Below are 17,578 nucleotides of genomic sequence, written 5' to 3'. Positions count from 1 at the left end.
GTACGCCATTGTTATATATAGTAGACATTAACCATGGATATAGTCTCCCTTGTCCTGGTACGTCATTGTTATATATAGTAGACATTAACCATGGATATAGTCTCCCTTATACTGGTACGCCATTGTTATATATAGTAGACATTAACCATGGATATAGTCTCCCTTGTCCTGGTACACCATTGTTATATATAGTAGACATTAGCCATGGATATAGGCTCCCTTGTCCTGGTACGCCATTGTTATATATAGTAGACATTAACCATGGATATAGTCTCCCTTGTCCTGGTACGTCATTGTTATATATAGTAGACATTAACCATGGATATAGTCTCCCTTGTCCTGGTAAGTCATTGTTATATATAGTAGACATTAACCATGGATATAGTCTCCCTTCTCCTGGTACGCCATTGTTATATATAGTAGACATTAGCCATGGATATAGGCTCCCTTGTCCTGGTACGTCATTGTTATATATAGTAGATATTAGCCATGGATATCGTCTCCCAATGTCCTGGTATGCCATTGTTATATATAGTAGACATTAACCATGGATATAGTCTCCCTTCTCCTGGTACGCCATTGTTATATATAGTAGACATTAGCCATGGATATAGTCTCCCTTGTCCTGGTACGCCATTGTTATATATAGTAGATATTAACCATGGATATAGATTCCATTGTCCTGGTAAGTCATTGTTATATATATAGTAGACATAGCCATGGATATAGTCTCCCATGTCCTGGTACACCATTGTTATATATAGTAGACATTAACCATGGATATAGATTCCATTGTCCTGGTAAGTCATTGTTATATATAGTAGACATTAACCATGGATATAGTCTCCCTTCTCCTGGTACGCCATTGTTATATATAGTAGACATTAGCCATGGATATAGTCTCCCTTGTCCTGGTACGTCATTGTTATATATAGTAGACATTAACCATGGATATAGATTCCATGTCCTGGTACGCCATTGTTATATATAGTAGACATTAACCATGGATATAGGCTCCCTTGTCCTGGTACGCCATTGTTATATATAGTAGACATTAACCATGGATATAGTCTCCCTGCTCCTGGTACGCCATTGTTATTTATAGTAGACATTAGCCATGGATATAGTCTCCCTTGTCCTGGTAAGTCATTGTTATATATAGTAGACATTAACCATGGATATAGTCTCCCTTCTCCTGGTACGCCATTGTTATATATAGTAGACATTAGCCATGGATATAGTCTCCCTTGTCCTGGTACGTCATTGTTATATATAGTAGACATTAACCATGGATATAGTCTCCCATGTCCTGGTACGCCATTGTTACATATAGTAGACATTAGCCATGGATATAGTCTCCCATGTCCTGGTACGCCATTGTTATATATAGTAGACATTAACCATGGATATAGTCTCCCTTGTCCTGGTAAGTCATTGTTATATATAGTAGACATGAACCATGGATATAGTCTCCCATGTCCTGGTACGCCATTGTTACATATAGTAGACATTAGCCATGGATATAGTCTCCCTTGACCTGGTAAGCCATTGTTATATATAGTAGACATTAGCCATGGATATAGTCTCCCTTGTCCTGGTAAGTCATTGTTATATATATAGTAGACATAGCCATGGATATAGTCTCCCATGTCCTGGTACACCATTGTTATATATAGTAGACATTAACCATGGATATAGATTCCATTGTCCTGGTAAGTCATTGTTATATATAGTAGACATTAACCATGGATATTGTCTCCCTTCTCCTGGTACGCCATTGTTATATATAGTAGACATTAGCCATGGATATAGTCTCCCTTGTCCTGGTACGTCATTGTTATATATAGTAGACATTAACCATGGATATAGTCTCCCATGTCCTGGTACGCCATTGTTATATATAGTAGACATTAACCATGGATATAGTCTCCCTTGTCCTGGTACGCCATTGTTATATATAGTAGACATTAACCATGGATATAGATTCCATTGTCCTGGTAAGTCATTGTTATATATAGTAGACATTAACCATGGATATAGTCTCCCTTGTCCTGGTACGTCATTGTTATATATAGTAGACATTAACCATGGATATAGTCTCCCATGTCCTGGTACGCCATTGTTATATATAGTAGACATTAACCATGGATATAGTCTCCCATGTCCTGGTACGCCATTGTTATATATAGTAGACATTAACCATGGATATAGTCTCCCATGTCCTGGTACGCCATTGTTATATATAGTAGACATTAACCATGGATATAGATTCCATTGTCCTGGTAAGTCATTGTTATATATAGTAGACATTAACCATGGATATTGTCTCCCTTCTCCTGGTACGCCATTGTTATATATAGTAGACATTAGCCATGGATATAGTCTCCCTTGTCCTGGTACGTCATTGTTATATATAGTAGACATTAACCATGGATATAGTCTCCCATGTCCTGGTACGCCATTGTTATATATAGTAGACATTAACCATGGATATAGTCTCCCTTGTCCTGGTACGCCATTGTTATATATAGTAGACATTAACCATGGATATAGATTCCATTGTCCTGGTAAGTCATTGTTATATATAGTAGACATTAACCATGGATATAGTCTCCCTTGTCCTGGTACGTCATTGTTATATATAGTAGACATTAACCATGGATATAGTCTCCCATGTCCTGGTACGCCATTGTTATATATAGTAGACATTAACCATGGATATAGATTCCATTGTCCTGGTAAGTCATTGTTATATATAGTAGACATTAACCATGGATATAGTCTCCCATGTCCTGGTACGCCATTGTTATATATAGTAGACATTAACCATGGATATAGTCTCCCTTGTCCTGGTAAGTCATTGTTATATATACAGATTTGAATGTCATACAAAAGAAGTTATTGAAGGGGTTTCTTTCTGCATTTTATAGATAACCTTTTTCTTCTAAACCACCTTCTGTATCAACTATTAGAATCAAACTTGCAATGAAGAATTTTTAAAAACTGCAAATAAAAAAAAATGACTAGTTGATCTGATATTACTTAGATTTCACCTGGAAAAAAGATATATAGAATTAAGAAAAGTTCCTATCTTAAGAAGATTACATGTAACACTGCTGGAATTACATGAACTGTTTTCTAGAAAACAAATGCTGAAAAAAAAGGTCTTCTGGGCTCATCAATTTTGCTGAGCAATGATGCTTCTTGGTAACAGCCATTATATTGGAAATGTACTGTAACACCAAAGTAGAATGAAAATTTAAAAACAAAATCCTGACATTCAGAAGAAGTTTGTTTTGTACTAATGGACAAAGAGCTGCAAGGACTAAATGGACCAAAAGCTTTTTGCAGTGGGTTATAAAGAAATAAATTTTTTACTGTCTTTGATTGTACATTTATTAAGTTTGAATAGTAATGAATTTAAATGTTGATTTTAGTTGGATGTGAAAACTCTCTCTTACAAGATGCTCATCACTTTTACCTTCTTGGAGAAGAACAGGTTAGTATTCTTTAAGGAATTACTGTCAACACATTGATTTTTAATTTTTTATATTACTTTTTTGTCACATCTTTCTGCAGTCATATTATGCTAGGCCAGCTATTACAAATACAGTTTCAAGGAAGCTCGCTTGTCATGTTTTGGAATTTTGGTCAGATTTTCTAAATTCTCTGGTTTTATCCATTTGAATGCATTAACAAATTTTCCCAGGTGACCACCATTTTTCTTTTTATAATTCTTTTACATGTATAATAATAAACTGTCTATTAAAGTCATATAAAATTTTACAAGACTTTAATTATTTTTTAATAGTTTTTGAGGACTTAAACTTGTCAATGATAAAGCTATTAAAAGTCAAGAGAGAACATTTTCCCGCCAAAATTTCAATTGCTAATATCCAGAAAACAAGCACGGTAACCTATATATTTGTTTTGCTCTTTTGATTCCTTTATTAATCCCCTATCAATATATGATAGTGTTTTGAAAAGTGAATTATTTTGAAACTGAGAAGCTAACTCCTTTCAGATAGAAAATTGTCAACCATATTTGCAGGTACACAATGATGAGAAAAACAACAATAGCAAAATATACATAAAGTTGATTAAAACATACTCTGTTGAGTAGGCAGACAAAAAATGATTTATTCAATTGATGATTCATGTTTGGATGTTGGGTTTAGGTATAGTATGTCTGTTCACTCTGTTGATAAGAAAATGTGTCCAAGTCTGTACATTGTTTGGATGTTGTTTTTATTTAGTGTGACTTTTTGTAAGAAAAATTTGACCAAGGTTAAAGTTTAAAAAAGATATCTGTGAAAGCTAAATTTACATACAATGTTTATTCAGCTCAGAGTAGCTGACTTAAATATTTCAGCTTAAAAGGACATGTCTTACAGAACCAGATCAAAATGAAATTTTTGTAATAGATCAGCACAAGGCCGTAACTAGGCATTTTATTTTAGTGAGGCAAAATAATTGAGCGGAGCGAAGCGAGGCGAAAATTTTTTTTTGAGGGTATGAAATGAATGGTGTAAAATCCTGCATTCTAGGCATTTTTAGAGAGTTTGATAATGTTTTGAATTTGAACACTTTTTATATAAATTTTTCATTTTTTAAGACTTTTACTAACACCAACAACTTTATTTAAATTTATATGTAAGATAATCATCCAAATATCACTGATTTGAGTCTGCTGCCAGAACATAGAACAAACATCGATTCAGTAGAGTTTGCCAAATTTTTCTATTGCCGGTTCAGTCAAATCGTTTCAGAATCATAATTTGGTCTACTGGTATCCTTATCCCGATGAACATGGAGCATGGCAAGACCGCACAATCTCTCGCCACTCATGCATGCTCTTTTCCAAGTTTTCAGTCGTTTCAGGGCAGTCTGTGTTTCTAAAGGTAGCACATTGTCATCAACACAATGATCAATGTCTTCTTCCAATTCCTTCTCCATCAGCAATTCGGTAGCAGCATCGGTAGTAACAGTTTTGTTTGCAAAAGGGAATTAAGCTTTCCTGTAAGAACCATCATACAGTCGCAGTTTCAAAATATTCAACTCGCTTTTATGCTGACAAAGAGTAGACAAACTAGGGATAGAATGAGATAAAATACAGGTATATGATTCTATCTATAGAGTAAGTATATCTGGTATGGGTACAGGGGAAATTGGACTGGAGTTTTTGACGTTTACATGTAGGTCTGTAATTTCCAATTATTTCTGGAAATAGTTGGTGGTATTTTAGTTCCAGAATCTATAAATTTAGGGGTTAGGGTCTGGGGTGTCCGATTCCGAAACCCCGAATATAAAGAAACGAAATACCGTAGTCCCGAATAAGTAAAGACAAAATCCTGTGTTAAAGTCTACCATTCGATCCTCAATAATATCAAATTGGAATATGGGATATTCTTTCAATTTTTAAGGTTAAAGAAACATGGATAACAAGAATGTGTCCAAAGTACACGGATGCCCCACTCGCACTATCATTTTCCATGTTTTATGGACTTTGAAATTGGGTAAATATCTAATTTGGCATTAAAATTAGAAAGATTAAATTATAGGGAACATGTGTACTAAGTTTCAAGTTGATTGGACTTCAATTTCATCAAAAACTACCTTGACCAAAAACTTTAACCTGAAGCGGGACGAACGAACGAACGAACGAACGAACGAACGAACGGACGGACGGACGGACGGACGAACGAACGGAGCCACAGACCAGAAAACATAATGCCCCTCTACTATCGTAGGTGGGGCATAAAAACTAATCCATGGATGTTTCATATTATTTATATTTTATTTATTTGTAAAGAGAAAGATTAAAGTTCGTGAAATGAATACACAGACAGGACTGCTCCCTTGCGATGCCCAGTACTTGATTTGTCAAAGTTGGTGAAACGGAGAAATGAATACGCAGACTGGACTGCCCCTTTCCGAAGACCAGTACTTCATTTGTTAGTCTAGTTATCTTTTTTGGATTGCACTAATGAAGTTATATGCAATACTCAGACTCTGTTCACCAAAAAAACTAGTTTACTAGAATTATTCCTTATTTACCTTCAGTGTCGCTTTTCCTTTTTCTGCAAGAGCCTGTTTTTAACTAGAGATCCATTATGATTATCGTTACTAGGTTAATGTAATCGAGAAACATCACCCGTTGAGATGCTGAGTTATATCCAGGAAGAATAGTTTAAAAGGAATGATGACAAGTTATAGAAATCAAGGTTGAGACAGAACAACAAACGACTATTATATTTATATATTATATATGTATAAAAAAAAATCAGTGTCGAAATTTTAGTGAGGCAATTGCCTCACTTGCCTCAAGGGTAGTTACGGCCTTGTCAGCATCTGAAATCATATTTCTTTCTATTTTTTAGTATGATAAGATAAGATAAGATATTTTTATTTTCCAATTATGGGCCCCAAAGGGCATAAACATTACAACATCAATAATTTTTTCATAATACAATACAAACAATGAGATAAAAAAAAAAAAAAGTTAAACGAGAACTATTTAAGTTCTTAAAGAATACGTAGATAAAGAATCTATAGTATGTTGGTTTTTTTTAATACTAATGCATTTTATTACAAGTGTGGTTGATATAGATAACAAACAAGCAGCCCAAAAAGAAAAAAAAAGAAAAATAGATATCCACATATGTATAGTACACAAAAAGTTGGATCAATTACTGTGCCTAACCGATCACCTTTGGGGTATTATAATACCTACAGTGTTACCTGGATAAAAAATTGTCAACACAATTTGTCCATTTAAACTGTACAATAGGTTTTGTGAGAGATTATCAATAGGTAGTCATTTAACTACCTGAAAAAAAAATTTAGGGCAAAAAACAACCAGGTAAAATCTACAGGTAGTTAAATGACCACCTATTGATAATCTCTCACAAAACCTATTGTACAGTTTAAATGGACAAATTGTGTTGACAATTTTTTATCCAGGTAACACTGTAGGTATTATAATACCCCAAAGGTGATCGGTTAGGCACAGTAAATATATAATAATTAGCCAAAAAGAAAGTAGAAATTAAACATGTCCATGACTCATCCTGTGTCAGCAGCAAATAGGAAAGCATTATGGTTTCCTAAAGGCAGCTGACACCAGGGGACGATACCTTATGGGCCATAGGCATGTAAAATGTGTGTAAATGTCTCTTTCCTACCTGTATCAAAAGCAAACAAGGAAGCATCATAGGTAACTTGAATGCAGTTGATACCAGGGGACGATGCCTCAAGGATATAAGAGAACATTTGAATAAATAATATATTTTAACAATTAGTATGAAAGATACAAAAGATTTGGTACAGAGGAATATGTCCTGCAGAATAATGGTGTTTTATGTCCTTTCCCTGGATGTGGGGCTGGGATATTGATAGAAGATTCATGTAAACAAGTTGTTTGTCACAATTGTAGGGTAAGATTTTAGTTTATTTAGTCAAATCTTTGACATAGTGGTACATTTATTTCTAAGCTGAACTGTCTCAAAATGATCAAGTTGGTATCCATTGTCTTTTGAAACCTATTTTAGAATGAGTTTTGCTCATTGTTGAATGCTGTACAGTGACATATAGTTGCTAACCTTATTTGGTCTCTGGTGGAGAGTTGTTTCATTGGCAATCCTACCACATAATCTTATTTTTATATAGTCTTTTATTCACTCACATTTTATGACCAATAATTTTTACATACCCATTTGAATGAACATTAAAATCTTATAATATTTGTTTGGTTGCTTTAGCAGATAAGATGAGATGTGATGAATATACTTTTACAGTCTATAATACTCTTACTTGGATTCCATACACAACGAAATTTGTAAAACTTGCAAGTTGAGAAACATACACAAAATATAGATGGTTTTATAAAAAATTGTTTTCGTGTTAAACTTTGGTTTGTGCATTTGTTCATCTTCTCTTTTATCTTATGATGATTTTGATCATTTTAATTCAGTTTGAGTTTTGTAGACAGTGTCTTAACAGTTACCATGGAAGTTCAGAATGTAGACAGCAACTGTTGGAGGATAACACACAAGTATGCTTTTACATTAGTTAATAGAAATAAAAGTCATCACCTAAAAAGTACATTTACTGTGGATTCATTATTTTTTGTTGGATACCAATTTTTGTGGGTTTTGTTGTTACATGTGAAACACAAATTCAAATGTTCAACGAAATTACAAATTATGTATGAGGTTTGTATGTATAGAGAAAGGCAACACAACGAAATTACAAATTATGTATGAGGTTTGTATGTATAGAGAAAGGCAACACAACGAAATTACAAATTATGTATGAGGTTTGTATGTATAGAGAAAGGCAACACAACGAAATTACAAATTATGTATGAGGTTTGTATGTATAGAGAAAGGCAACACAACGAAATTACAAATTATGTATGAGGTTTGTATGTATAGAGAAAGGCAACACAACGAAATTACAAATTATGTATGAGGTTTGTATGTATAGAGAAAGGCAACACAACCAAATCAAATATCCACGAAAATGCAAGTTTTCCTCGAACTTTGAAAATTGATAAATGAATTCACAGTACATGTATAATGTTTCATGAGGTTCCAGTTATTCTGAGAATCTGTTGTTCACTGAATTCACTGAAGAGGTTATGCAACTTTAAACAAGGTTCCTTCACAGGCATTTCATCCATTTACACAAATAAAACTAAAGAGTCACTTAGCAATGTTTGCACCCTTTCTTTATCTTTAGTATATAACTTTCTGATTAGCAATCAGGACTTAGGTAACTTATACACAAAATTCTGTTTTTATTATAAAAAGTGACTATCACAGATTATTTTGAAATAAAAGATGGAAATTCTGTCTTTTGCAACATTAGAAATGGTTTGATTGATTATCAGTTAGAAAAGAAAGGGTTTTAGGATAAATAAACTACGCCAACGATTTCATAAAATGTAAAGTGTTAATGTGTAAAAGAAGAAGCATAGTTTTACTGTTCTTCATCTTGAAATTCCAAATAAGCTCAAACAATACATATAGTCAGACAATTTATATCTTTGACTTACATTGAACTCTTTCATTTTCCTTAATATATGCTATATAGAAATAAGAAGATGTGGTATGAGTGCCAATGAGACAACTTTCCATTGAAATCACAATGTAAGTATAGGTTAATTACAGCCTTCAACACAGACCCTTGGCTCACACAGAACAGCAAGCTATAAAGGGCTCCAAAATGACCAGTGTAAAATCATTCAAACCAATGGTCTCATCCATATAAAAAACAAGAAATGAAAATTGCTTCTTAACCACATCAACAAACGACAACCTCTGAATATCAGGCTCCTGACTTAGGACAGGTACAAACAAATGCAGCAGGTTTAAACTAGTTTGTTGACGTTGAAACATTCCTCTTAACCTGAGACAATGGTGTAATGGCACAAAACAAGAACAAACATCAGTAAAACAAATATGGTTAACAACAAAAAATTATAACCGCTCAATTACAGGCTCCTGAATTGGGACAGACACATATAGAATGTGTGTGTGTGTGGGTGGGGGTTATACATGTTTATATAAAAAAAAAATGCACAGAGAATTGATAATAGAGATTTATATTCATTCTTGATTTATATCAGGACTATAAAGTTGATGAAGAGCGAGAGTTAAGAGCCAGATGGGATCAAGAATCGCTTGCTACAATTGAGGAAATCTCAAAACCTTGTCCAGGGTGTTGTACTAAAACAGAGAGAGATGGTAAATACATCAGTCATTAGTGGCAGGTTTGGTATATTGTAAAATTTGTAAAATTTATCCTCATGTGAATGTTACCAATTGTACCAGTGTTAGTGGATCATTCATAGACATTTTCCCACTTTTTGATTTCAATTATATATATATTCCCAGATACATAATGTTTCTTTTTAATATTAAGTAAAGAAAAGAATGTCTATCTCTGATAAATTTAAATTATTGCAAACTTAATGAAAGTTTACCACAGAGTCGTCTGCTCTTGACCAAGGTATTTAAACTTTTGTATGTTTACCTAATCCTTGTTAATTGTCATTTCTTTACTTTCAGGTGGATGTATGCACATGCACTGTTCGCGTTGTCAGATGGATTGGTGTTGGCTGTGTGATAGAGAATGGAACAGAGAATGTCAGGGGAACCACTGGTTTGGCTGATTATCATCGTGTTAAAAAATACTATATCATACAAAGGCATTCAATTATCTATATATGGAATATTAGACTTTTTTATTAGGTGCATATCCGTGCAATTTGCATGTCATGCCAAATTTAGAAGGCTTTTGCATTTTATGGTCTATGCAAACAGCTGTCTGTTTGTCTGTCCAATGATTCATCCTGTATCATGCTTACTTAAAGGTTTAGGTTTTTGGTAATTTTATAGAATGTATCCCAAATTAGGGTACAGATCCCAAACATGGAATTGTGATTGTGCAAGAGGGACTGATTTTTTTGTTGAAAATGATTAAGATATTTTATGAAAGTTGAAAGTTATCTGGTATCATTTCAAAAAAAAGTATAATCATATGCATGCCTTTTTTCTTTTTAATAATCCTTCTTAAAAATGTCTTAGCATAATGATTTTTTTAATTTTTTCACTATCAATGACCTTGTATCAAACACATTTTTAAGAATGATACATTTAGATGGTATTTATTGTATTGGTAGGCTAGAGTGTTTCTTCCTTCATTCTTTGATTGGGTTGTCCATACTAAACTGTGATTAGAGTACCAGTACTGTGATAAAGTAAGTTCAAAATGTCAAAAATTATCATATGAGACTAATCTTTGCTTTAAAGAATACTGCTCGTGTATTTCAGTAAACAACTAGCTAACTGAACCGCCTTTTCTAATGAAATAAATTACTGGATGACTGTATTGTTGCATCTAGATTTCATGACTAATTTGTGGTGTAGAATCAGACTTGCCTTCAAAAGGATTTTTTTTGCGGGATTTGCATTTTGTGCATTTAGGACATTGTATATTTTTATGTAGTGTTTTTTCGACTTCTGTTTGTCCATTCATTTTTTTCTGCTTTGATTGTGAAATTGATTGTCCTTCTCAAACTTACAATTTAGGTCCCCTTGGTGACTTCTTATACTTGTGCTTTTTTACTGGAAACTTTTGTTTGTTAAATTTATGTGTGTTATAATAAAGTTTAGTTCTTTAAACGAAAGTTTTTTAATGTATGTTTTATATAATTTGCTGTGTGTAAACTCAAAACATTTTGATGTTAATTTTTCAATGAGGTCAAATTATTTACTGTGAAAGTAAAAGTGAAATTCGAAAAGTGATCATCAGCAATATTTCTTTGCATTTTGTGCATTTAGGACATTGTATGTTTTTATGTAGTGTTTTTTCGACTTCTGTTTGTCCATTCATTTTTTTCTGCTTTGATTGTGAAATTGATTGTCCTTCTCAAACTTACAATTTAGGTCCCCTTGGTGACTTCTTATACTTGTGCTTTTTTACTGGAAACTTTTGTTTGTTAAATTTATGTGTGTTATAATAAAGTTAAGTTCTTTAAACGAAAGTTTTTTAATGTATGTTTTATATAATTTGCTGTGTGTAAACTCAAAACATATTGATGTTAATTTTTCAATGAGGTCAAATTATTTACTGTGAAAGTAAAAGTGAAATTCGAAAAGTGATCATCAGCAATATTTCTTTGCTTGTCTTGACAACATAGAACTAAATTGGCTGCTAGAAGCAAATTTTTATTTCAGTTTTTCACTTTCATTATTGATTGAACAAAAACAATATCATATTTTTTATATTTCGTAGCTTAGTTATCACTTTTGATATGATAATGTGAATGTGAAGTTGTTACTTGTATTTTTTTTAACCATTGACCAAAAAATGGATATGATATGCTATAATTTGATAGTTTTGTTTACACTTTTAGTTTTTACATTTTATTTGAAATAAGATATAACTCTTGATATCATACTTCAGACAATAAATTTCTCTTTGTTATAACATTCATTCAACAAGCTTTAACATGTTAGTGCATAAAATGCTCAAAATCATCAGATTTTACTAGGAAGAATTTTTAAAGGGGGCTGGGATTGGGACTTGTTCAAAGTAAGTGTTAATTAAGAAATAATTCATGGAAGCCATAGATTGTTGGAAATTTACACATGGCCTGGGCCGTGATATTCGAATTTTATCCTGAGCGTTAGCGAGGGATAAAATTAACGAATATCACAGCCCAAGCCATGTGTAAATTTCCAACAATCTATGGCTTCCATGAATTATTTCGATTCTAATAGGACAAATACGGTCATTAAAAAACTGAAGCGATGGTAGGTATGCTGTGTGTGTGGCTGTTCTTTTTTTACTCCCGGTTCGATAAAGCTCAAATATTCATAAAATTTGTAGCTTGCATGGATTGTTTAGTGAATAACCGCTAGAAAAAAAAATCTGTTTAATTCTTTAAATTCACAAACCCAACATTTGCCATTTTTAATTTACATGTTTTTCTCGTAAGCTACCGTCAAATCTAAAGTTGACATTTTGTAACTAAGGAGCCGCCATGTTGACTTGCTGAAATCAGTAAATATGCGAAAAATGCAATAGAATAGAAAATAAAACAAAACCTACCTTACAAATCAATTTTAATACAATATTATACAAATTTCGATGGTTCACTTTTCAGAAAACGTTCAACTGTAGTGTTTTCATTTGTATGACGTCATGTTTTGAAATGACTTAAATGCGTCAAAAACATTAAAAGACTTTCGCGGAATTTTATTTTATTTTTATTTTGTTGATTTCTCCGAGCTCTTGTGCATTACTTCTTTTTATTATGTATCCGAATTAGAATAAGTTATTTTTCTTTTTTAACTGCAATTTAAAAAAAAAAAAAATCGGCAAATGGTTTACAAATAGGTTCCAATACATGTGGATTTACGTGGGAAGTATATTGTAACAGCCATTATTATGTATATATCTGAGTCTGCCCTAAGTATAGATATATGGAGATTTTTATCACGGTGTTGTTTACAAAGCGAAAGAAGCACGTCATATTAGAATCTTTTATAGATCCCCCTGAATCCACCTGTGGAGGTCAACATTTGTCTGCAAAACTTCAATTTAAGTGGTTATTTGCATGGTTGTTAAACTTTTGTTTTTGCATTTTATATGATATATTTTGTTATGCAAATTTTCATTGTATTGTTGTTAATATACATTTTCTTAACTCATCTAGATGTTGCTTGGTAAATTAAGAATTTGCCACAGTTAAATCTATGATTTACATCTATAAAGAATGAAATGCGTATGTTCACTCCTAATTGTCTTTTACTGTGCCTAACCGATCACCTTTGGGGTATTATAATACCTACAGTGTTACCTGGATAAAAAATTGTCAACACAATTTGTCCATTTAAACTGTACAATAGGTTTTGTGAGAGATTATCAATAGGTGGTCATTTAACTACCTGTAGATTTTACCTGGTTGTTTTTTGCCCTAAATTTTTTTTTCAGGTAGTTAAATGACTACCTATTGATAATCTCTCACAAAACCTATTGTACAGTTTAAATGGACAAATTGTGTTGACAATTTTTTATCCAGGTAACACTGTAGGTATTATAATACCCCAAAGGTGATCGGTTAGGCACAGTAATTTGACTTATCTATTCTCTATATATTTTGAATTGTTATTTTTACATAACATTGACTATTATTTATGAATTTTTGTGTTAGACGTGTAATAATGGTAATGTTTTATATTGTATAGTAAACAGAAAAGAATTTGTATAAAGTTTTCTTAATAAAGAAATAGTTTGTTGAACGCATCATTAATTCAGGTACCAAAGATCACAATAACAAGAAGAAAAAAAACATCAACAAAATGCATACATATGGTCCGAGAACACAATTATTTCGTAGGCATTTCTTTTAGAACATAAATGAAAATAAAAAAAATCCCACCTGCGCTTTCTCAAAGAAATTTTTACAGTGTGTTGTACTACTTTTGGGACAAATTATATCAAAATTATAGAAAACTTCATCGGCTCTAACTCAAAATATGGACAATTCTATGTTTAGGGCGTCTTGAAATCTTTTGACAGCTTCCGAAGTGCTAATTTTTAACTTTTTTCAGCTGGACCAAGTCACTACTTTCCTTTAAAATTCTGGACCCAAATTTTTTTACAGTGTAATTTCACCCCCCTACTTGCAATTTGAGGCATTAAACATGGTGAAATAAATTTGGAAGGGGTATAAAAATTAATGGCAAGTAACCCACTGTCAACACTAGGGACTATATTTGTGAACAACGAAAATCAAGGGACGACAATTGTGGTCTCGGACCATATACATATATTGCATACATTATATATGTTACAGGCATTTTGTAAAATGACTGAATTTTCAGGCAATTTAGAAAATGCCTAACCTCGACAGGCATTATACAAAATGACTAAAAATACCTAGTCATTTTGTAAAATGACTGAAATTTTGATGCGATATTCCACAAATTGTCTGTTGAGTTTCAGGCATTTTGTAGAAGGAAGATATCAATGAGATGCATATGACAAAGTTGACAAAAACACAATATCTTACAAAGATAATAAATAATGGTTTGGCAGAACTAATTTATTCTCCAAAAACCAGATTGGAAGTTTTTTTTTATGCCATATGATATGTTCTTTTTAGGGAAACTACGTTAAGTACGTACTCACTCTGTATATCAAAAACCAACAGTGAATTTATAATTATTTTGTCAATATGGCAAACAGACAAATTGTTCTGTCAATAGAAGAGAATTTACAATCACATTTTTAGAAAATATAGATTCAAAACAGTAAAGTGAAACATATGAAATAGAGAAATGTTCGTTTTGCTGGATTTCAATCTAATTAAAATTAAATCTCTCACTCGCTCATTTTTTAATGCTTGGTCGCAGCGACCAAGCATTAAAAAATGAGCGAGTGAGAGATTTAATTTTAATTAGATTGGCTGGATTTTTATTCATTTTTTTGCTTTCAGTTGCAAATATGTCATACATTTTCTTCAGAACAACCTTTAGAGTTCTCAAAAGAGTTGTCCGATCGTCTGAAAATGTCAGGGCTGATAGATATTAACCTGAAGAACTTTTGAACCCCCATGTCAGATTTGATCTAAATGTATTAGATTTAGAGATATAACAAACCAAAAACTGTATTTTACCCCTATGTTCCATTTATAGCCATGTTGGCCATATTGTTTGGCAATCAGGGATTAAACAAGACACTCTAATGATCAATTGTTGCCAAGTTTGGTTAAATTTAACCTAGTAGTTCCATAGGATAACATGTTTTTTAAAAGTTAACAGACAAAGACGGAAGCCAGCCGCCGAGATGAGAAAAGCTCACTTGACTCCCTTGGCTAGGAGAGCTAAAAATCGACAAAGAAAAGAAAACTAACAGTGCTTTCACAAGAGAAGCGTTTCCTGCTAAGATACTATGATTTTTTTTTAGAACATATGAAAAAAAAGATATGCATCTGAGATGTGTGTGCTTATTGCAAAACCTTATGTTGCCTAACGTTAAGTACTTTATCAGTAAAGAACAGTAAAGGTAATGAAAGACCTAAACGTGTGATGATCCAGATTTCTCCAAATGTGGTCTGAGTGCTTAATAAGATTTTACGCCAAACAATATATTTGCAAACAGTTAGGACAAATATTATGTAGGTCTGTCGTGCAAACATTTTTAGAAATTTAAAAAAAAAAATGTCAGGTTCTGTGCTTGTGTGAATTGTAATTATTCAGTAAAATGTATTCTTGATTATTTAAGCTCTTCTTTTTTAATTCAGTAATTATCACAAATAAAACAGCTCTGGTTTTCAAAGCTTTCAAATGTTTTTCTTAAGATTTTATTCTATAAAATAATTTCAGGCATTTTGTAAAATGCCTTTCAATTTTTCTAGGCATTTTGTAAAATGCCTAGAAAATTTAGTCATTATGGACAATGACTGAATCTTGCAGGCATTTTGGAAAATGTCTAAAGTTTTCAGGCATTTTACAAAATGCCTAAATTTAGCAAATGCCTGTAAATATATAAAGGGACAATCAAACTTGAAGGTCAAATATAATCTGACAGTGCCATGGCTAAAAAGAGAAAAGACAACAGGAAAACAACAGAACACAAAACACCTTATAGAAAACTATAGACTGAGCAACATGAACCCAACCAAAAACTGTTTTTTCAAAGTTGGACAAATTACTTCACTTTGGCTATAGTTTGTGCAAAATAAGTCATCAAAACTTGAAAATAAGTATAACAATTTTAACATTATATGACATTTAAGGATAAGAAAAACATATATAAATGTAGCATTATAAATCATCTGCAACTCAAATATTAAGCTTTTTATGGTGACAATTTGAATGAGCCATCAATAACGACATTCCTGTTAGCCATTTAAATCATAACAGTTATATCCCTTTGCATTTTCTTTAGATTTTGTCGAGTCTGACTTTTGTCACAGAATGCTCGACATAGTAGTGATCTGGCGCCAGAGGTGTAAGCTAACTTCTTAAAAGCTTCATGATTTAGAAGGTTGAAGACCTGCACGCTTGATACTTTATATATAGATGCCTCATGTTACAAAGTTTACGTCTATCACATGTTCATTGTCCTTGACCTCATTTTCATGGTTCAGTGACTACTTGAAAAAAAGTTACGATTTTTTGTAATGTTAATTTTTCTCTTATTATGAGTAATAGGATAACTATATTTGGTATGTGTGTACCTTGCAAGGTCCTCATGTCCGTCTCACAGTGTTTACTTGACCTTGACCTCATTTCATGGATCAGTGAACAAGGTTAAGTTTTGGTGGTCAAGTCCATATCTCGGATTCTATAAGCAATAGGTCTAGTATATTCGGTGTATGGAAGGACTGTAAGGTGTATATATCTAACTTGTAGGTGTCATTTGACCTTGACCTCATTTTCGTGGTTCAGTGGTTATAGTTAAGTTTTTGTGTTTGGTCTGTTTTCTTATACTGTATGCCCTAGGTCTACTATATTTGGTGTATGAAATGATTGTTAGGTGAACGTCTTGCTGGCAGGTGTCATCTGACCTTGACCTCATTTTTATAGTTCAGTGGTCAAATTTAGGATTTTGAGTTTGGTTTTTTTAGCTCACCTGGCCCGAAGGGCCAAGTGAGCTTTTCTCACCACTTGGCGTCCGTCGTCCGTCGTCGTCGTCCGGCGTCGTCGTCGTTAACAATTTACATTTTGAACTTCTTCTAGAGAACCACTGAATGGAATGGAACCAAACATGGCATGAATGTTCCTTATGAGGTGCTGACCAAGTGTTGTTACTTTGTAGCCGATCCATCATCCAAGATGGCCGCCAGCGGGGGACTTAGTTTAACATAGGACGCTATGGGAAATGCATACAAATGACTTCTTTTAGAGAACCACTGAATGGAATGAAACCAAACATGGCATGAATGTTCCTTATGAGGTGCTGACCAAGTGTTGTTACTTTGTTGCCGATCCATCATCCAAGATGGCCGCCAGCCGGGGACTTAGTTTAACATAGGACCCTATGGGAAATGCATACA

General features: G+C 33.0%; 1 protein-coding gene across 2 annotated transcripts in view; it reads left to right on the top strand.

Moving 5' to 3' along the window:
- Window positions 1-13,814, top strand: part of LOC139491676 (E3 ubiquitin-protein ligase parkin-like) — a 43,073-nt gene extending 29,259 nt beyond the window's left edge. The window contains exons 7-11 of one of the 2 annotated variants that reach the window (XM_071279483.1): window positions 3,438-3,499; window positions 7,302-7,436; window positions 7,973-8,053; window positions 9,632-9,749; window positions 10,074-13,814. In XM_071279483.1, the coding sequence (XP_071135584.1) occupies window positions 3,438-3,499; window positions 7,302-7,436; window positions 7,973-8,053; window positions 9,632-9,749; window positions 10,074-10,177 (500 nt within the window). In that variant the 3' untranslated portion in view covers window positions 10,178-13,814. The remainder of the gene's footprint in view (window positions 1-3,437; window positions 3,500-7,301; window positions 7,437-7,972; window positions 8,054-9,631; window positions 9,750-10,073) is intronic. The other variant, XM_071279484.1, reaches the window with a different exon arrangement.
- The last annotated feature ends 3,764 nt before the right edge of the window (window positions 13,815-17,578 follow it).

The sequence above is a fragment of the Mytilus edulis genome, chromosome 10 (genome assembly GCF_963676685.1).
Source record: "Mytilus edulis chromosome 10, xbMytEdul2.2, whole genome shotgun sequence".
Taxonomy (NCBI): Eukaryota; Metazoa; Mollusca; class Bivalvia; order Mytilida; family Mytilidae; genus Mytilus; species Mytilus edulis.
This window is presented reverse-complemented; position numbering and strand designations above follow the sequence as displayed.